Source organism: Ischnura elegans, chromosome 6, assembly GCF_921293095.1.
Source record: "Ischnura elegans chromosome 6, ioIscEleg1.1, whole genome shotgun sequence".
NCBI classification, from domain to species: domain Eukaryota; kingdom Metazoa; phylum Arthropoda; class Insecta; order Odonata; family Coenagrionidae; genus Ischnura; species Ischnura elegans.
The window spans coordinates 49,142,414-49,165,103 of record NC_060251.1 but is presented as its reverse complement, the minus strand read 5'-3'; the positions used below and the strand labels follow the sequence as shown (position 1 = coordinate 49,165,103).

At 36.5% G+C, this 22,690-nt stretch overlaps 1 protein-coding gene across 4 annotated transcripts in view; it reads left to right on the top strand.

Moving 5' to 3' along the window:
• Window positions 1-22,690, top strand: part of LOC124160623 — a 151,322-nt gene that overhangs the window by 123,818 nt on the left and 4,814 nt on the right. For all 4 annotated transcript variants that reach the window (XM_046536521.1, XM_046536519.1, XM_046536523.1 and 1 more), the window contains 10 exons: window positions 2,253-2,329; window positions 3,622-3,688; window positions 4,323-4,390; window positions 6,975-7,093; window positions 7,460-8,328; window positions 9,641-9,757; window positions 10,876-11,021; window positions 11,807-11,941; window positions 18,720-18,873; window positions 20,140-20,549. In XM_046536521.1, coding sequence (XP_046392477.1) covers window positions 2,253-2,329; window positions 3,622-3,688; window positions 4,323-4,390; window positions 6,975-7,093; window positions 7,460-8,328; window positions 9,641-9,757; window positions 10,876-11,021; window positions 11,807-11,941; window positions 18,720-18,873; window positions 20,140-20,549 — 2,162 coding nt within the window. The remainder of the gene's footprint in view (window positions 1-2,252; window positions 2,330-3,621; window positions 3,689-4,322; window positions 4,391-6,974; window positions 7,094-7,459; window positions 8,329-9,640; window positions 9,758-10,875; window positions 11,022-11,806; window positions 11,942-18,719; window positions 18,874-20,139; window positions 20,550-22,690) is intronic.

The window sequence follows — 22,690 nt, the reverse complement described above, 5'->3', positions numbered from 1 at the left end:
GCTGATTTAAAATGAGGCTAAAATGTAGGTATCTTATCTTAGTTTTGAAGTTATTTCTTGTTACTTGTACTAAGTAGTGAGAAAGGAGATGAAATTTCAATAGGGAGAAGAATGAAAGATTCAAAATTGAATAAAGAGAAAAAATAATTTTCCTTCATTTCTAACAGCCTATTAAATTGAATTATTCCAGCTAATATCTATTTTTACAATGATAGATGCTATTATGTACTTAGAGAACCTAATACAGCAGACTCCCGATTATCCGGCTGCGGTTTTTGCGGGTTGAGGATTATCCGTGCATGATTTTAACTCTCGCTCAATTTTTTCCGCGATCTTTATAAAAAAATAAAATCGAACACAAATTCATCAAAATTAGGGCATTAATGCTAGGATACATGAGGTTTATTATTTCCATTAGAATCCCCTTCGTAAAACGGAAGTGATCACGCACTAGCTGCATTCACGGGAGCACCGTGTTCATGTTTTCTAAGCCTCGCAGTGTGCAACCGTGCCCCTTGTTTGCGGATACACGTCGCGCAGCAGTTGCAACCCCGGCAACTTGTTGAAGATGGGAGTACGTGCTGTGGTGCCTGACAGTATAGTTTCTGACGTCGAGAGTTGGTTTTGAAGCATTCGTGCTAACCACTTTTCTACATCTGTGATCACACAGACCCGGATGTGTGGTTTTTGAAACCAGGTCTTAGATGGAGCATTAATAATACGAATATAACCATGTTATCGCCGCTAAAAAGATCACGAACTGGCAAAGAAAGCCCTCAATTAGTCCGGGAAGTACTCTTAACATGTTGCGGACCGGGTATTTAATTCCAATCTCATCGGGTTGCACCAGGCATTTAGAGGAGCTTTAACCTAAATGACACTGATACACAAAAACCCTCATAGAATGTTTACTTTTTAACGTATTTTAATAAAATTTGAAGCGTTTTACTTACCAGAGGTGTTAGTACATAGTTTTTGTAGAAACATAGTATTTGGAGAAACATGCTCCTTTGTGCTGGGGAACCTTGCAGAATCCACAGATATACCGAGTTTCCTTCATAAGTTTATTAGCAGAACAAGCTCGACACATCCGTGATGGATATTTCTTCTTCTCATACCCCACTATCTTCTCTAGAGTGTGTTTCATCATTCACCCTGCTAGCCTTGTTGGGTTATATTGCCGAGGCATTTGCTGAGTCGGTCTTTCTATCTCGCCCTCTGTGTCATCATTGCTGGAAGACGTACTTCTTCCCTCCTCACATTTAGCTCAGCCCTTGGCTACTTCCAAAACAAATTTTTTGAAGGTCAAACGGGTGGAAGTGTTCAACGTTTTGTATACCACAAAAGAATTAAATAGGGCACAGTTGATCTACCACAAAACCACTTTTTTTGTCCAGTTCATTGTTTTTCTTAGTACTGAAAAGTAAGCCAGGTACATATCAGCTTTATCTACTCCTCCCATGTACTTATTGTACTCCAAAATACAAATTGATTTTTTCTTTATTCATCCCGTCCATCTGTTTCGCTTTCCTTTGCGCATACTCGAGTTAGGGATTGTGGAAATCATCCTCACCTCCCTCTTGTCCTTCCACACAAGCAGCAGAACTTCCCTCCATCTACAGAATGTGTAGTCACCTTTCTTCATATTTATATAATGCATCAACACAAATTTCTTCGTATATTTCCTTCTCTGTCATTCCGCAAGCACCACCACTAGTTGATGCCATTACTATAGATAAGGTCTTATTGTTTTGGAGTAATTTTTCGGTAGACAAGATACATAGGAATTAATACTGGAAATAAATGAAATTGACGTAGGCTACGTATGCATGCACTTTCATTGGGTAAACGCACTCCAACTTTCATCCAAGGAAATGATTCCTCACTAAACTACATGACTTCATGAGTTTCCTAAAGGCCATTTTACACGGGGCACAGAATTGCTCAGGTGAGAGCTGCATTAATTTCTAAAATGGTGTGGAATTGTGCGAATGCATGAACAACATTAGAACGGGCTATTTTGCCATCTCAGGTCCATGCATTCTCGCATGTGTTCTAGCAATTTACCGCTTTACACAACACAATTTTGACTGTGCCTTCATACACACATCAGATTGTGCAAGTACATGTCCCATGTAAAACGGCCTTAGTGGATTTATCAAAATTAAGGCCATGGTGCTTCATTTGGTCAAATATATGTTAAGTAACTGCTGTGATTCTAAAAACTTTCTTCTATTTCTCCTAAATTTTAGCTGGCTTCGAAGATCAAGCAGAAAAATAAGAAAATTCCAGAACATAATCACGCCAGTGAAGTATTGCCATCCTCAACGTAAGTGAACTGTTTCTAATATTAGGGCAAAATCGTCACTTATAAAATTATCTAAAATTTGAAACTTGATTGATGTTAATTGTACAATTTTACTGGGTGGACATGAAGGACAAGCAGAGATAATATGCTAATTAAATTAAAAATCTGCCACCAATTTGGGACTCTTTTTGGTTATTTGAACCGCTTATGGGCACAATATGCAAAAGCACGTGATCGAATAATATCTTTGCACTAATGATTATCCTCTTGAAGAATTCAAGCATTAATTGAATCCTTTGATATGAAATGCCAAGTACCGCATGAATCATTCTGCTCTATCACTGCATGTAACTTTTTCGTTACTTGGTGCTGAGAACTACCTTTTTTTAAATAGAAGATGGTAGTACTTTTCCACAATATTTTAATGCGAATGACACGTTTTGGCTCACAGAGCCATCATCTGGTACAAGAGGTGTTGTACCAGATGATGGCTCTGTGAGCCGAAACGCGTCCTATGCATTAAAATAATGTGGAAAAGTGCTACCATCTTTTATTTAAATATGTCAAACTTGCACCATATAGTGCCTGCATCGATTGAACTCGTTCATTTTTTTAGTTTATTTTATGAAACGGTATGTAATAGTTTGTTCCATAAGTTTGTATTGAAATTACATATTTCATCAACTATAGCCCTCTGCCTCCTTTTAAAGGCTTACCCTTTTGGATTATAATTTCTCTTTTGCAATGAAGGCCTCAAAACTTGTGTGCTGAATATGTTTTGTACTCTTGGTGTGCAACGGAATGGCTGTATTATTTGTGTACAGTAAGAGCTCAATGATCCAGAAATCTAAATAATGGAATGATCTACTATCTGTAAAAAAAAGCAAGACACCCAAGTTTGAGGAGCTCTCTAGCACCTAAATGAAGCAATCAATTTCAATGCTACTAAAAGCATACGAAAGAGAATTTTTTTCCATGTTGGATCATTTACTTAAAAAAATAATTTGCTCCATAGTATTTAATGTACTCAATTTTTTCTCAAAAACGTAACTGTTTTTTGTGCGTAAAATCAAGTTGCCCAACATTGAGGGCTTGGTATTCCCATAGTTTTCGTTTCAATAACTTGCAATTTTGATATAAAAAAGCCAGATATAGTGACAACAGTTTGCAGAAAACATTTTTTTATACCACTAAAATTGATGGAGTGGTTGTAATCAATGCAAATCACTGCTTGCTTCGAAAAAATTGGGAGCCTGCATTGTGTTTGCCTGTTTTTGAAATACAATGCCTAATAGTTGGTGTTTTATTTTCAGAAAAAATCCAGTCCCTAAGGATAATAAACCACTTCAGATAACAGGAGTGGCAAGTGTTAAGCAAAATGTAAGTTTTTAATTTTTTTGTCTATTTTTTCCTCCCTATTTGGAAATACTTTGATATAATTAAATGGAAAAATTAAAATTGTGGAATCAAGACTAATTTGAGTTAAACTATCGTAAAGTTTTTTGACTTGAATGCATGGAGTCATAATAAGATCTTGCACATAATTTAAATTGGTCTAAATACTTAGACTTTTTTCAAACCATGTGTTGTTTTTTTTTTCCTATGCTTTTTTGATCGTATCCTGGCTCTTTATTTCTCTTTGTGCTCCCTCACATAGAGGTCTTGATTTAATGCATTTAAAAAGTTGTATATAGAAATGCATTTTCATGTAAGCCATTTCTTAGTCTAATTAAGCTGCTGAACCAAACAGTATGTGCATTTTAGAAAAAAACTTATTCGTTATATCACGGCAATGAATGCTTATCTCATATCCATCAGTGTCAACTTTTCTTTTGAGCTCTGCTCTGCAAGACATTTATGATTTGGAGAATCAACTAATTCCTAAGTCAAATCATAAATTAAAGCTTCCATTCATACAGATAAATATAAATACAATAAAATATCCAATTGTTTAGTCAATTTTTAAATTGAGAAATTTATTCTTGCTGTCTCTCTATTGCATGTTTTTTTCTAGATGCCTGCAAAGGAAAAGAGTTATCGGGAAATGGATACTCTTGCAGGTCAGAAGGAATTCATCTGCTCGTAAGTACATATATGTTTTAATATTATGTATCAAATATTCAGTTTGATTAATAATTTTGTGCTTCAAATTACTGCCCTGTCCTATACAGTGAACTCTTCTTATTATGAAGTTCACTGGATCGAAAAACAGCAGGTTCATGATAGCAAACTCTATATGAGTATTTCTCTTAGTAATCATTGCAAAAAAACATACCTTGCCAAAATTCCTTGTCTCATTAATCTCCCATACATATACTTGCACTGTGGAATAGCTCTAGAGTATGGTATGCATGATTAAATGATGTACAAATACAGTAATCTTCGACATATGAACAAGATGCGTTCCGAGGGCATGTTCGTAAGGTGATAAATCTATGCAAGGCATCTAAAAGTCTTGTTATCCTGCAGAATGCAACACTGCATTACAACTTTTGTTTTGACTCACAATTGTGATGAACTGATCTAGCTGTGCGTGAAGAAGGCGAATAAAATGTGCTGTCCATAGGAAGGAAGAATGGGCAAAACGCTGAACAGTTACTGATTTCAATACGGATTTAATTGACTCTCTGTTCAGTCTGTGCCCAAAGTGCGAGTTCCTTTGCACCACACTGCATCGCATCGGCCAGCTTCAAAGGCACCAAATTTGAAATTTCTGGCATGCTTGAATTTTTCAAAAGTTCGTAAATCGAGTGTTTGTAAAAAGAGGATGTACTGATTGTAATTTATTAGGGGGTCACAATGATTCCACAGGAATGAAGCTTATAATATGATGCTGTGTAGATACTGAAGTATCTCCTACTGAAGAAAGAACTATAATTGATGCTCTTGGGCACAGTGCACGAGGATAACTTAAGCTTGGCGCAATGATTATGATGTAGTGTAGTTACATCCACCTTTAAAAAAGGCCATCAGGGTGTTTTAAAATGCCGTTAGTTAGTGTATAAACACCATTGCCTATCCATGGAACTTCATAATAAAGTTCACTTTATAACCCCCAGGACTTGAACTGACGTTTGTAATATCGTTATAATGAAAATTTCGTATTAACATTACTTTTATTATAGATTGGATTATTCTTTCATTGGGACCAGCGATTTGCTTCATAGGAATGAGAAATTCATAGTAACGTTGTTCGTATGAATGCATGTCTATTGTGTACCAAATTGCTCTTAATTTATTTTAGGTAGGCACCTACACCAAACTCTCAAATTTGCCAAGCAGGATAATACGAATTGAAAGTGTTGGTCCCAGCAAAAAGCATATTCTCTGGTCAGCAATTTTGAAAATACAAAGCTCTGAAAATGCATATTTTTTTAAATTTCCAAAACTCGACCTCAGTCACCATGAAGTGCTAAAATTCGTCTTTACGAACAAAGGCAAAAAACTCAACTACAAAGCTATCAATAATGATGTGTTTACAGTAGTGGTTTGCGTTTTATTGTACTTTTTAAACTGTATCTTGCATTGGATGGAAAGACTGGAAGCTGGAAAATTCACAGAATGACAGACATTCCATAGTGCGACCTTCAGGCAAAAGGGATGCCCGGTTACCTGTGGTCAACAAGGGATACACAATATAAAGAATAGAAAAAAAACTCTAGAATAGATTTCCGTGGAATCTTAAGCAAGATATCCTTAGGTCATTTTTTGCCGGACAAAATTTGCAACCCTATTTTACTTACAAACTCAAAAATTATTGATGCCATCATTTGGAAATAATTAGGTAAATTTGTGGCAAAATCCTTATTACCTCTCCTGCCTGGCCCATTCTTGCCTTGGGCCTAAGTTAAGTAACGTGTGTGCAAGCGTTTATAGCTGCGGGACATAGGTGAGGATCTGCTGCATTGTAACTTCAGCATCAACTCTGGACATTTTTCATCTTTGGATAATTTTTTTCAACAGGATTGAATTATTTTTGTGGCGATTTATTTTTTGTACCTGACCGTGGGATCTGAAATTTCATTTGTTAGGTAAGGGAAGAGGATGTATGTCTTGTTTAAATTTCTAAATTACTTGGAAATTCTGATGTAGTGGAGGTTGGAGATTACTATACACAATGCGGAATACATATTACACAATAATTTATTCCTTCAAATCTACCTCAAAAGCATTAATTGAGGAATGCTCTTTCTAGATTGCATCCAATTGCATTCAAAATGATTACATAAATACAAAAGAGGGTAGAAAAATCCAAGTTAACATTGTGTCAGATTTATTAAAAATTGTTGAAATGAAGTAATTTGATATTACAAAATGCCAATTTTTTTTTTGTTCCAATGACTTCATGTTATCAAGAGTCTACTTTATTCCTTTTTTTTCTTCTGAACTTTAAAAAAATTATCATCCTCATTGTGAGTCTAAGGAAAGAATACATGTCAAGTCATTGTGCTTAAGTTTTTGGAAAAGAAATGAATGTTGTAATGGATGTGGAAAAGGCTATGTTTCAAATACAAATCCTATAGCAGAGCAAAAAGAGCAGCACTTCTTGAATAGTGCTGCAGCAGAATGGATTGTCATGGGACTATGTCAACTTTTTTAGGCCTACACATGTTTATAACTTTTCAATGAGATTGATGGATGCTTGTACTTCTATTTTTCTGAATAGGTATTTTACAATGCTTGTAAACACAAGTGGACCATTATCTAAAGATAAAGTTGAAGATGAATGGGGAAAATTTTATCCTATTTTTAAACCAATGGCTGGACTTGTAACAAAGAATTGTGGTGAGTAACTAAAAAATACTTTCTTATGTAGTCTTTGCTTTCTAGACCAGTTTATCATTCGAATAGGACATAGTAAGTCCTTGGTTATTGTGAAATCATTAACACTACCAGTTCATTCTTATAACATATGGACTTAGATGCTTCCCGTTTGTCAGTATAATGCTAAATTGACCAATAAATAATTTAATTTCTTAACGATTTTCTCTATTACTTATGTATAATTTTTAAGTTTGCATTTTTTTTTACATATTTTCGAGTATTCAAATATATCCTAATTATTAATTGAATAGTTACTGATGTGTAATTGTTGGTTTGTTGCATGATATATGTGGATGTTTTTTTCTAATAAAATAAAATTCATTGCAGGTATTTTCAATTTACTTAAGAAATCAGGAAGCTTTGTTGTTGAAGATGACCATTTGTGCATAAAAGAATCATCAAACAAAAAAGAAGATACCAAGGAGGGCTCAGTAGGTGATGTGAAGAGTGAAGATGAAAAAGAAGAAAATACTCTTCCAGCAGCTGATTGTGAAGAAACTCCTAAGCCTCCAAACACATTAAAATCTTTAAAACAAACTGAAAAGGCTGAGACACTTGAATCGGTTAAAATTGTGCCTCCATTGCCACTCTTATCTGATTTTATTTCTTCTAAAGATAAATCAAGTCACAAAGACTGGGCTATGGAGAATAAAGTTGTAGATTCGGAAATCAGTGAAATCGAGAATGAATTACGGTTGACATCTCTTTTAGATAAGACATCAAAAAGTTTTCATAATAGCTCTGAATTACTGAATTCCAAATTACTTGATAGTTCTAGCAAAGATCGGACTAACGCTTCTGGTGATCAAGCCAGTCATAATTACCATATACCTATCAATAAACCACCTAGTTTCTTTGAGGATAGTAGAAATGATAAAAAACCAATGCTTGGTACCACTTTAGATCATCAAAAGTTGGCTGGCATACCATTTCATAAAAGTAGTGAAAACGTACCGATGATGCCCCAACATCCGGAAGGTTTTTTCTTCATTCCGCCCCATTTAAGAGGAGTGCCTACAATGATGCCCCCTCTAGTTCCCCCACCGCCATTACCAGGATCAACTGCGTTACATTGGCCTGTTGATGGATTACAACCACAGAAACCAATGCAATTTGGGAATCAAGAGATGATTAAACCAATGATGATTTTCCCCACTCCTGGTGGTCTTGATCCATCTTTTGGTTTTCCAGTCCAGGTAAGCTCTCTCTTGTGGAATTATAAAATATACAATTACCCCTGTTCACTGTACTGTGTGAGGTTGGCTACTCCTCTGAAAATCCTAGAAAGTTGGAGAAAGTCATGGAATGTCAGCAAAATTACAAAGACATCTGGATAAATGTTATATGTTGTGCAAGTCGAATATGTAATATCTAATATTTCCTTATCTTCTTACTCAGTGGTGAACAGGAATCCCTCGCTTTGCACGAATTCAGATAACTCGATGCCAAAACTCTCATGTCACCTCTTTGCAAGCATGGGAAAAGTAAAGAACATGATTTACCTTATGAAGTAATTATAATTCATGAAGTAATTTGCTCTATGCAAGATAAGAATCTCTGGCTTTTCGATCACTGTGCCATATCAAATGCATTGATTCCCATTGATATAAAATATCCCCCAGTCTATGTCAGTCTAAAAGTCAGTCTATGGGATACAGAGTATAAATGATATTTTCTGATGTACACCTCTCACTTGACAAAATATTTGCTTGACACAACACTTTTTAAGAACATATTTATGGTGTTGAGTGAGGGATACATGTGTCTTTGACCTTTGAACATCCTGCTCTATGTAACTTTTTCTTTCCATTTTTTTTGTCGTGTAAACAATAAGATGGGCCAATCTCAAGTATTTCAGGATGAAATAAGTTTTTCTCTAGTTTTAGCAAAATATTGATTGAATATTTGCTGATGTCGTCATAACACATAATTCCATCCAGATGATGTGCCATTGCTGTTAAAATTTCTTTATCGATGTTTATTAAAATTATTTTATTTTAAGATTTATCTCTATTAGCATATTTTTGTGTGATCAATTTATACATGCTTATTTCGTACAATTTTGTGAAATAGCCTGGAAAATTGTCTTGAAAGTTAGGGAAATATAATTTTATATTTGTATGACTACCCTGTTGATATAGAAGAAAATTGTAAGTAAAATCCTGGTAGAAGAAAATTGTAAGTAAAATCCTGGTTTGTGTATACGTACCTGTTTTGCGAGGGCCACTTCCAATTTCAGTTTTCTCTTGTTTAGCTCATAGGTTTTGAGAAGAAATCCTCAGAGTTTGTGTCAAAACATTGAATGCATGAAGAATTCTGAATGCAATATCCTGTATTTTTAGTTTCTACTTAAGTAAACGATTATGTAAGTTTATTTAAATGATGCCATTGATTTGAGACAATGTTTTAAACAACTCCTTGAACATTCTGCTGTTTAGGGCTGGGTGATAATTATGTTTACACCATTTAACATTGAATTTTTATTTACCAAAACTTCCATTATTTCAGAATCGTAGAGATATAAGCATACAGACAGATGAAAAGTGGGAGGAGAAGAACAGTGGTGACGAGACTTGGGTTCAGCACATGCAGCTGGCAGTTAATGAGCTGTTGAAAAAGAACAAAGTGAGTAATTTTCCACGTTTCACTCTCCTCATTTCATGGTGGGGATTTTTTAAGAGTCCTGTGGTGGTTACTTCAATCATCTCGAAAGGAAAAGGAATGATGTAATGTGAAAAGTAATGTGGACAAATTTTGCAGAAGGGGAAACAAAAATTACAATTATCCAACCGTGGGCATTCATCATTTGTTGTCATTTTGGGCACCCATAAAAATTAAATTTTCGAATCAACTCCTTTGAGTTTTGATGACAGAAAGGTTTGAATTCTCAGCTTAAGTGAAAGGCAAACCTCATGAAAACAGCTTGTAATGGTAGGTGCTTGATGTGACTAGCTATATAGAATTGACAGGCCATCTGGAGCCATTTTAACGATGAAAGAAATAACTGGATGATGCTTTTGTGTACCATTGAATTATACATTTTCAAAAGATTAAATTATTATTAAGTCATCTTTTATGAAAAATTAAGGTGAGCTTCTAATTGGCTGAAGTGAATATACCTGAGGACTAGATCCAATTGCCAGTTAAATAGGAAAAATATAAATACCATCTGAGCCAGTTTTTTGATTGACTTTAGCAGTCATGAATGGGAAGGAGAATGTGTGTTGCAAGCTTAGAGATGAAGTCTTGTTAATAGCCCATTATGCATGCCTACATGCATTAAATTTTATATTGTCATCATGACTAAATTATTTACACGTAATTTTCATGTCCAATATTAAGTATCAACATCCATTATTGCTATTTGCCCAGAAGTAACTTTTTAATTCTGTGATTAATAAAAACATGACTAATATTTTTTACTCTAGCTTAAATGCTAAGAGGAAGGTGTAAGTCTGACTACGATGTACATCTTAAAATATTTATTTGATGTAATTGAGTGCCTTTTATACCTTTATTTTTAACATCATCCAATTATAAGTGATTCAATAACCTCTCTCTGTAATTTTTTGCCTTTTTCCTCTGTGGTTTGGTGGTGACAGTATTCACAATATTGCTTTTGTTGCTGTTGATTGTATTTATTAGATAGCAGGAAGTATCAAATTTTAGTTTATGTTATGTTATGAATTTTAATTCTAATGGAAGTGATTCTCTGGCTTCATTGTTGGTATTATCATCTGCAGGACTTGGCACATTCGAAGGAGGAATTAATAAATGCACATCAAAAGGAAGTTGAAGCTCTAAAAAATCAAATGCTGACTTTGAGGCAGAGTTATGAACAGTATATTGAATCCTTGAAGGAAAGCCTAAATAAAAGTGATGATGACCGGTAAGGCACTTAAGTCTCATGTTGTTTATTCTTGAATTGTCATCATAGTTATCCATGAAGTCCGTGTTTTAAAAATAATTTGAAGCATCCATTGGCACCAAGTTTTTAGAAGTTGGTTCATTAATTAATCAATTGCGTAGCCCTAATGGTAAATAACATCACTTGATGTAGTGAAAAATGCTTCGGTGGTATATTGTGCACTCTTTCTTTACTAACTAACAGATGTTCTTGCATGGATTTGTTCAGTGTAGTAAGAAGGTATGTTCTTGATGCGTTCTCCTAGAATTGTGTGATAACATTGATTTTCTTAATGTGCTTGTATCTATTTGATCTAAACCTAGAATTTAGATTTTTAGGTTTAGGTAGAAGCAGTGCCTTATTCTTTATTACATTTTTTTTTTTAATCTGACATTTTTTCGCTTCTGATGCCACTGGAATAATTTTATTGGCTGATAAATGGAATCAACTATTAATATGATAATTTGTCTAATTTTGACTAAGTTTCAAATGCTAATACTAGTGTCTTTATTAACTTAGGCTGGGCAACAATTTTGCATGACTTTTCACATAAAATTAATTACAGTTTAAAAATATATCTGTTGAGTAATCAAACGTGAAATCTCTTTATAATGCTTTTATGGCATATCTGAAGAAAAATCAGAAATCCACATGCTTGCCCAAAATTCTGCATTTTTACCCTCCATACTGTACATTTTACATTTGTATTTGTTTACTTCATTTTGTTCACATTAATGAAAATTTATGTCTCATTGTTGATGTTGTAGGAGAAGAGGTATGGGATTAGAGCAGCGCATGAAGTTACAAGAACAAATATTAAACTCAACCAGGGAAGAATTAAGGAACAAAGACTTCGATCTTCTGGAAGCAAAGAAATTATTGGGAGTAACAATCCTAGAAAGGTGAGTTCGCTGCAATTTACTAATTCTCTGGTGCATGCTGTGTGCACTCTTGTATCCATGTTATATACAGTAAACTCTTGATTTTACGAAGTCAGTGGGACCGGAAAATTGGCACTTCGTAAAATCGAGTTTCGTAAATTCAAACCTTATTCATAAGTCACGAAAAAAATGTTCGCTTTTGTTTCTTCCGCCGTTTTTGGTCTTTAGTTGTCTTATTTAACTGTTTTCGGTGGTTATTCTCGGTATAAATCATAGAAAAGGCTTTTTGCTATCGATTTATGTGATAAATCGTTAAATACCACCATATACCACCATAAAATTCCCATTTCTTGATCATACTTCAACATCCACGATCGCTAAAGAAATTCCCGACCAGTTTAGAAAACGTACTCAAATAATGAACTGCAATGTTTATTATAAGAATTTAATGTTATAAATTTGCGGTTAGGAGCCAATAGCTACTATTAAGTATGCAAAAGATAGATATTTGTTTCTGACACCCACGGAATTTTAGCGGCAGCCGGCCTAACCGCCATTTATGTCGCCCTCTATCGCTCAGTGACGAGAAAAAAAGAAAAACAAGGGTCTTACCCCGTTTCCAAAATAACCTTCGTAAGTTAATATTTCGAGTTACTTCGTATTTTCAGCAGAATGTGCTCTATTTCCACTGAGATTCAATTACGATCGTAAATAGCGTAGGATGTGATTATCTTCCGGCGAATATTTGAAGTAAATTCTGTTTGAGTTCTCCGTCCGACTACTGTGTTCCATCATCTTCGCAGACGTTGCCATAAAAGACTTAATTCTTCATCAGGACCATATTCTTCATACCGGGTGTGAGGTGACCTGTTCATATAGTATGTTTCTCTCCTTTTATGCCGACTGGAGCAAGGTTCCAACCGGAAAATGACAGGAGAAACATCTTACAGTATCGGAGAAATAGAGATAGAAACGTTATTATCCACATTGATTGTTTTCCTTCAAGAGACGTTTTATCATTTCTCAACGTGGTTAAGTATTAGTTCACTAGCGTGAATTCCCAAAAAATGACATGCAAAAGCTGTACCGTCACCTCATTTAGTTTTCGTGTTCCTTTCTCCGCCGTATTGAAAGTTTTGCAAAGGATCATTGACATAGAGAAAAGATTTTCTTAGTTTTAGCACTAAAAAATAGTCGCGCCATAATCGTAAATAAATATAGTGTGGAAAGAGCAAAGAAAATAATTTCAATTGAAAAGTCAGCTGAAAAGAAGAGAGACAATTATAAGCGCGGCACCATTTTCCCGATAGTGGAAGATACTTCTTCCGCCTCTCTCCGGTGAATAACTTCCCCCCGTTGCAGGTAAAGATGAACCATGCCCTTCTCCACAATCGGGGAACGTTCCCAGTGGGTGGGGTGAATAAGAGTGGCTGAGGGAAGAAGTGTGGTCAGCATAAGGACTGGTGAAGGGGGCAGGAGAAAGAAGGGTGGGGAAATGGCCTTGAGCTCTGCCTCAGTCTACTTTTGGGGGCCGTATTTTTTTGCGACGCACACAAGCTCAGTCACCTTAGGGAGGGAGTGAATGGGAAATGCTGGGGAAGCATAAGGTGGGTGTCAGCAAGATCAGCCAAAGGCGGCAGGAGGGAGTAAACAATGGCTTTGGAAAGAAAGAACCCCAGCATGGGAGAACGGGGAAGCGCGTGAGAAGAAAGTTCATGGTTAGACTTGGAAGTGTGTCTTCATTACGAGAAGCTTAAAATATAAATTGGCGGTAAATAGAGCCCAATACTTAAGATATTTAAGTCGTTTATTCACAAAGGCCAATATATACACGAAAAGATATAATGGCGCGGATTGCATGTATCAACGTCCATTTCGGGATGTTATAAATTTCTGTTCCCATTTATAAAAGTAGCAAATAGATTTGAAAGAATGATAATCATGAATAAAAATATCTAAATCGATATCCAAACGCACATGAGCAAAATAGATGAATGTATACATACCGATTCATCGCAAGTAATACCGCACAAGCTTCTTCCGGTACAGGACTTTAAAATCCTGGATAATGCCTTGGTCCAAGGGCTGGGACTTGCTAGTCGAGTTCGGGGGTAAAAAGAGGACTCGAACATTAGCCAATTTTAGATCTTCCACGAATTTATGGACGGTGGCATTATCCATTATTAAAACAATTTTGCGGTTCTCTCCAGCAATTTTTCTCTGTAGACGTATAACCATTTTCTGGAAAATTTCTCGGGTCATCCAGCTGTTTTTATTTGCATGGTAAAAAGCTGGGAGGGCTTCCAATTTTACATGTTTTAAGCACCGTGGCCTTTCAAATTTCCCAATGACAACGGGCTTATTTTGTCCGTGCCCGTTTGGTTGACGCACAGCCCCACAGTAACACGCACTTTACTCTTTTTCCCCCCATGGCACCTTTTCCCTTTGAAACCCAGGGTTGCGTCAGGTAATGCATTAAAAAATAGCCCAGTTTCAGGGGCCAGCGAGGGTGAGCTCGTCGAGGAAAGGGTCCCGGATTAGGGACCCTTCGAAGTGCTTCGGCGAAAAGTAGTCAAGTAGTCTTCGAAGAACGTTCACAGCAGTGCAAAGGGTTAATTAGGGGTGTTCGAAATACTCCGCGCGACCTTCCTGACATGTTAAACTACGAATTATTGTCGATGCTATGTTTACGAACAGGCACGTAAATAGGGGCATAATGTCAGCCGCGTTATTTTAACTGAACTCCTACTCCCCCTAAATTCCCACAGTGAGGTTTTTGGCGACCCATTTCTCTCCAAAGTTGCATTATCATTTACGATTTCGCACTTTTGATGGACCACAGTTGAAAGCGCTGATTTTTTAGCTACTTACGCCGGCGTAACTAGTTTTGTTGACAAATTTTTCGCCGTAGTTCGTATAAACGAATGCCATTTGCTCCTAGGGACCGAGCCGAGGTTCGTAAATTCAAAAAATTTCGTATAATCGAAACTTCGTATAATCGAATAGCGCCATGTATTTAGCATAGGCTTTTCGCCGGGACCGCAATATCACTTCGTATAATCGAAAACTTCGTAAAATCCTGCTTCGTAAAATCAAGAGTTTACTGTATTATCATTTTTGTCAATATCAGTATGATTAAGGGATAAATCTGCCAAGTACCTGTTATATACCTATAAATAATTACCTGTTGAAAGTTTGCTGGCCACCTTAATGCATTTTGGAGGTTGCATGTGGTGTCGGTGGTGGTGGAGTAAAGCACTTGCCTACTACTCCTGGAGTCATGCTTTCAAGTCCTGTCCGAGTGTGTTTTTACCACTCTGGACATGGGTGTATGTAAAATTCTGCTGGTCTAGTCCCTGGAAAATCTTAACACAGACCATGCCTTCTGATTTCTTGGGGTAAAACATGTGTACCAGGTTTGGAATTGTCAGATTAGTTATATGAGATTTCAGACCCCTCTTATGAACATTTCAAACAGCATTAATAATAATAATAATAAAATTTATTGTTCCGCTGGTCATGTGACATAGAACTCGTCAAATTGGAAACATACATATTGTATACAATACTAATACAATATACAAATTTACAATATATGCAATACACAAAAAATCAATTAGAGAATATCTTCCAGGTCTTCAGTCAAGTTGTAATACCGTTTGTTATAAAGAATTTAACATAATCTGCTTTTGAAAATGGCCGGAGAAGAGACAGACTTTAAAGAACTTGGGAGCTTATTGTATACAGTGGAACCTCGTTAAAGTGAGTACGGGCTATAGCGACACCCCCGCTATTACGAGAGATAGCCGATGCACCGTCAATTGACCCTATAATAAGCGTGTTAAAAAATTTGTTTTTACGAGACCCTTTTGGTGTTGGCTATTAGGAATACTATATTCTGTAAAAAATACATCAAAATGTTGCAATGGATGTAAGAATTGCCAGAAATAATATTCTCTTCAAGTCTTCCTCCTCAATCACATTAAATTCCAACAACAGTGCAACCCCGATCTATCTTTCCTGCATTGATCGTTTTCCCACATTGATCGTTTTCCCACATTTATTGTTCACCATTACTGGTCCCAAATAAAGTTCCACACAGACAATGTAATTCTTTCCCACATCTATCGTTCCCCAAAGTATCGTTTTCCCCCATTGATCGTTCGAAGATTGCAGTCCCGTTTACAATGTGTAATTTATGGCTAATAATGACAGACACATACAGTGGAACCTCGTTAAAGCGAGCTATACGGGCTATAGCGACACCCCCGCTATTACGAGAGATAGCCGATGCACCGTCAATTGACCCTATAATAAGCGTGTTAAAAAATTCGTTTTTACGAGACCCTTTCGGTGTTGGCTCTCGCCATAGCGAGGGTTTCACCGCCGGAAGACTTTCATCAAGACTCCTTAACCTCTGTAATTGCTAGCGATCTGTTAGAAATGAAGTTAATGGAGTGCTCAGTCTCAAATTTATGTGGTAAACTGTCGTTCGATAAATATTATGATTGACGAAACAATGCTTTGCATGATTTTTATTCAGTGCGGCGCTTATAAATTGTTTGAATAGTTGGTCGTTTATTTGAGTAAGGAAATTTAGTGATGCAAAAAAACATCGCCTTTCGCCTGGATTTATGCTTACGTTTATCGGATAGATGTTTATCTGTCGCCGCACCACTCCTGTTCCTGTATATCTGTTCACAGCAGGTATATTGGCTATTATTTGCTCCACCTCCGGTAAAGTGAGAATTCGCTATAGCGAGTGTTTATTAGTGCACCGTGGGGTGTCGTTATATCGAGGTTGCACTGTATTTGGGAAGCTGGGTGGAAAGGACCTCGCCTGAAATACTCTAAATTGTGCCCAAATGCATGTATATTGCCTCTACCACGTGTGAGATTATTGATTGAGAGAACCACTTGTTGAGCTATTAAATTGTTTGCTGAGTTTCAGTGCTCTGGTGAGTTTCCCCAAGCTCAGTTACCCAATGTGAGCAAGTGACTCAATGTGAGCCATGTACAAACCCTCGATAGTGGCAGTCCAAAAGAATCATTGAAAGCAAATGTAATTCCTTGCCAACAAGAGGGCCTTTAGTATCAAAGTAGATAAGTAGCTGCTATAGGTATTGAGTACAAACTTGCCATGATGATAATAGTCTATGTGACTACGCAAAAAAAATGGAAAAACCTTGAGACCTCCATAAAGCCAACCTTTTTTAGAAACCAATCAACCTTTTAAAAAAATTCCAAAATTCGTACTGACTTTAGGCTATAGGAATGGAACTATAGTATATGCTAATGAAATCAATTTTAGTGAAGAAGCCTGCTTCAACAAATTTGTTTACAGATTGAAAAATAATATTTTAACACTATTTTTTATCCTATGAAACTCGATACCTGTTTCAGGTTCTTGGTGGTTCACGACTCATTGTAAACAGCAGTTTTGATCCGGAAGACAGGTTCTGACAGATAGTATATTATTAAACTCGTTGCATATCATTGCGTCTTCATCTCTTTTTTTATCACTTCATTCATTACCAAGGGTAATAACAATCTGGAGCACTCAATCATGAACACGTTCCTTTTTTCAGCCTTCATCCTGAATTTTAGTATGCTCAACATACCTGTAATCCAATCTTTGATACTGATGCTAAAGCCTTATTTGTTAAACACTCCTCATAAACTGTTTTGCAGGTATTCCTCTGTGTTTTGAACCTCTTCACTTAAACAACTTATGCCCTAAACTCTTCAGAAATCTCCTTTGGTAATACAAGAGAATTACACAGCACCACTGATGATGAGTTTTGCTTGGAAGATGTCTTTGGGCAATGGCTTAGCTATAGTGCCTTTGAGAAGCCCCGAAATTTCATTAACAAATTTTGTACAAACCCATAAATATAGCAAATAAACATGACCCTATAAGCGGACTGGTTTTCAAACCTAGTGTCAGCACAGTTTATCTCCATTTTGCAGCTCCCTTGCAGAGCGCCCCAAATCTTAAACTTTCCTTTCACAATCATGGGAAAATATACAGGGGGTAGTGCTCACGGCACTAACGAATGCATTACTGGTTTCTTTACGTTTGGTTTTATCTTCAGGTGGTTTGAAAGTTATCAATTTTCATTTTATTATTTATTATCAATCATTATTCAACCTTCATTTTGTATTTTACTGTCAGGGATGCCATTGCTTAACATCATGAACAAAACATGACATCGTCATAAATCAAAATTGTATTGTTATTTTTATTTTTTGATTTCTTCAAAAAATCCATTGTTCCATTTATTGTTTTTTGTAATTACTTAGGACCTTAGACCTATGACTGTTGCAAACCTCTCTAAAGAAATTAAATTTCCAGTAAATAATTTTTCTATAACTTCCGTTGTAGGATGAATCGCTTTGCTAATATTTCACTTTTAATTTAATAAAATTGAAAAAATGACAGTTGTTGATAGAGGTGGCCATTTTTTTTAGAGTTGGAAATCTTTGATATTAATCATTTCACAGCACTCATTATGACTTTAAATTATTACAAATTTTCTCTTTTATATATTATCTAGTGGGTTAGTTTCTCTTAAAGGTATAATTTGGGAGGAATAAGCAATGAGGCAAGAAAGAGTGAAGATTTTGGTTTTTTCCCTTCTGGGAGTTACATAGGTCTTTTGGAGTTGCAAATCTGGATTTTCACAATCAATATTTGCTTTTATGATTTATCATAAAATCATAAAAACTTAAATTGGTAATGTTACGAAAGTTTCTACTGGCCAAGTCTCATTTATTGTGTTTCCATTTGATATTTCAGAATGGAGAGTGGTGCATGTAAGCAAGTGGCACGATTGGTCACAGCTTTAGCATCTTTGCCATGCAACAGCAAAGAAGCGGAGGCTGTAGGGCAGGCGATGGCAAAATGGGAAGAAACTGGCAATAGTGCTGCTAAGGCTAAGGGTGAATTTCTGGTAAGCAGTGATGTTTTAAACTTCATTTATCAAATTCAAATGATAAGGCTAAGTGGCTGAAAGATGTTTTCCCCCTGCAAATGGGTGAGATCTTTTATCCGAAAATTCTGTGAAAAATGAAAATTTTATCTGAATTGGTACTAGAGATGGGTTGGTTAAACTTTTTCTTGGTTGCAGTTCTTGGCTTTGGTTCCGTTGTTAATTTAGCACTCAAGTAGCTCAATTTTTCAGCATTAAAGCAGTTTTTGTATTTATATGCTTATTTCGGATAGTATTAATTGCAACTTTGAGAAATTTTTATTTTTCCATCCCTGAAAATGGCAAAAGAGTCAAAGCCATCACTGGGCCTATCCCTCAAATGGGCTAAAACTACTGGTACAGATATGAGGCATGAAGGGTAAGGGAACTCTGAAGCAACCTCTTATTACCACTGAAGGTGACATGTGCTATGGTGAGTTGTAGGTTCTATTCCCATAAAAATATTACCAAGAATCAAATGATATTATGCCAAGAATGAAGCTAACCATGAAAAAATATTTAGCTGGGATTTTAATGCAGTGCTTTGAGAGTCAAATGAATCTGCCAGGTATGTTCTTCATCGCCATTCTTCTGCCTTGACAGTGATGGAATCTGCAACTCAGCTGGCTGTTTTGCTTTTGCCACATCTAAGTTGAGTGTAACTCAGCTTGAGAACAATCCAGTTTACTTCTGTGTCTCATTCATCAATGTTTTCAAGTTTCTTTTCTGGGATTTTACCCTCTACTGCCATGCGTCTTGGCTGATAGTAGTTTGACAAGTAGGCAAGTTCTGCAATCAAGTGTACCCATTTTTTGTGTAACTTCTTGACAATGAAACTAGTGTTTTTATGGTGTGTTTGTTGTAGTAATTTCAGTGAAGTAGAATTAAATCAGAGCTTAAGATGAAGGGCAAAGATTGGAAAATGGAGTGCAAAGGTTAATTGGGGTAAACTCTCATCAGTTATATAAGTACGTCTTACTTGCTTTCAAAACACATTCTAAAACGTAGCTACATTGACATGAACTGATGCACTTTAAAATGATTCCTAGTCGGGAAATAATGCAGAGTTAACGTACTATGGAGTTTTGATTTACAATTGGTCCTCAGGAACAGGTAATTAATGTGTAATCAATATTAATAACAGAAAGCAAGGGTCTCCTATATTATGCTTGTTATTTGTTTGCTGTTTTTTTCTTGTTGTAGTTGATGTAAATTTTTCTTTACCACATTTACTCTTGGTTCTTTTAGGCTGCATGCATGAGACACCAAGCAAAGCTTATTGCCATGACAGGTGGTTATGGCAGTGATAATCTGAAAGATCTTCAAATTCCTGTTGTGGAGGAACCCAGTGGAGTTTGTCCATTGGACAGTTTGACTCTTAAGCTACTGCACGAAAAGGAGAGTGCCGGTTTGAACAATGAACCGTTTAGGATGAATCAAGGAAGGACTTCAATGGCAGCACCGACAGGTGTCCCGCCATTTAGGAACAGAAATGCTACCCCTGACATGTCTGTATCTACTGCTTCTTCATCATTCACACCCATACCTGCTCCATTATCTCCAGCTTCTTTAGGTGCTAGGCCAAGGGATTCAAGTGTCGGGGATCCATCAATGAACAGATGGCCGTCGTCACATAGTGTTCACAGCATCAGTCACAGGTATAGTAATGCTTCTGGTATTTCTCTTTTATGGACCATTCATCCATGGTGGTTTTTGGTCTTAAACAAGTAAAAGATCCGCCAATGAAACAGGATGATTAAATTAAGTAATTGGTTGTTGAAAAAGAACTTTTTAAGTATTTTCTTACTAATTAACTGAATGTACAAAAAAAACATTTTGAATAGAAAACGAGAAAAATTATTTTCTGATCACATTGTCCACCAAATTTACACCAATGCAGTCAAGGCATTCTTGCAGCCTGGCCTGGAAATTTTGCATAACCTCTCGTATCAGGTTGACAGGTATTGCAGCTATCTCGTCTGAATGTCTTTGTTTGAGAGCTTGGATGGTTCTGGGAGGATCGGTTTGAAAAACCTTCGTTTTTGGGTACCCTTCCACCATCTAGGCCAGCTTCCACCATTTTGATAAAATGCTTTGCATGCAAAGTCACGAAGTTCTTCAGTCTTATGATCCATGGCAACTGAAATGGCGGACTAATCAGTTTGTAACACATCAGTAGCCTTTCCCCCCCAGTCAAGGCCGTAGCCAGGGGGGGGATGAAGGGGGATTGATCCCCCCCCCGAAATGAAAAAAATTAAATAGATACTTTATGCTCACTTGGTGCTCACACGACAATATTATATAGCGGCGCAGGGACATCTAGTAGTCCAATGCGACTTATGTCAATAATTATCTAAGGGAATTTGTAGGTGCAGTGTGTGTAGTTGTAGCGCAGTGTGTGAAATAATAGTGCTGTGAATTAGTAGAGAGGTGAGTGACTTATGAGCCTCCTGAGGGACCGCAGCATTGAAATTGACACCGAGGAGTTAATTCATTTGGTCACTGCAAAAAAAAGCTAGAAGGCTAAATTCAATTTTATAATACAGTGGAACTTGGATAATTCGAATCTCAAGGGACCAGCTAAAAACTTCGAATTATCCAAAAATTCGAATTAAAGAAGTTCTTATAACCGGGGAAGTAAACAATAATAACACGTTTTAAATGAAAACTATTAACTTTATTGATACTATTTGATCATTAATTTATTGAATAATGCCTATTACAGTAATAGTATACAATAAAAATAACTTTCAATCGCTCAAACGGCAACGAAATTAAGTAAACAATCTTAACTAACCTTAAAATGTCCTCAGCAATAGCTGAACTGCACTGCATGACTGCAGTTTGCAAACTACGCACGATTACCAATAGTCCATAGCGAAATAAAAGCAAAAATCTATACAGAACTGAAATATAAAACATCGATCAAAGAGAACTAAAAGTCTGGACACTATATTAACTGAATAAACAATAAACATAAATTTATAGGCCCTAACCTATTGTTTTACAAAAAAAGAAGAGATTTTGGCCTGTTTCTTTGAATTTAATCTCTCGGCCGTTATAAATGATGCTAAAACATCTAATGATTTAAATTGCACATCACCAACATTATTTCTGCTCTCCACAAATCGCCGAATTTCTCTCAGGTAGTCCATAGCGTCGGCTGCACTCGGTACTGGCGTTTCTTCTTCATCGGCTCGTGACCCCTCTATCTCGTCCCCCGATCCTTCATTATTTTGTGTCTCGGTGTCTAGGACTTCTGCTACGATGTCGGCGTCAGTTAGTTCTCCGCACACAGTGACATTCTCGTCCGCATTCAGAAAGTCCTCGTACAAGATGATTGGATTGGGTGCCACATCCTCCCAGCCGTCGATTGGTAGAATTTCATCCAATTCCGTTCTTTCGGCGCTTTCTTCGTCGGTTTTAACAAAACCTGCCTTTTTAAAACAGTTTTTTATTGTTTCCGGTTTCACTTTGTCCCACGCTTGTTTACACATTCGCGATGCTTCTAAAATATCCAGCTTTATTTTGAGAGCGTTTCCTTCCCCGGACAGGATATTCTCGACCAACAAACCCCTGTAAAAGTGTTTTAAATTTTTTATGATCCCTTGATCCATGGGCTGGACAACAGAGGTCATGTTGGCTGCGAAAAAAACCACTTTCACATTTTCCATTACAGGTATGGTGTTGTGTGCCGTGCAATTGTCGATGAAAAGGAGAACCTGTCGATTTTCTTTAACAAACCTTTTGTCCAACTTCATTAGCCACTTCGCAAAAAGGTCACTTGTCATCCAAGCCT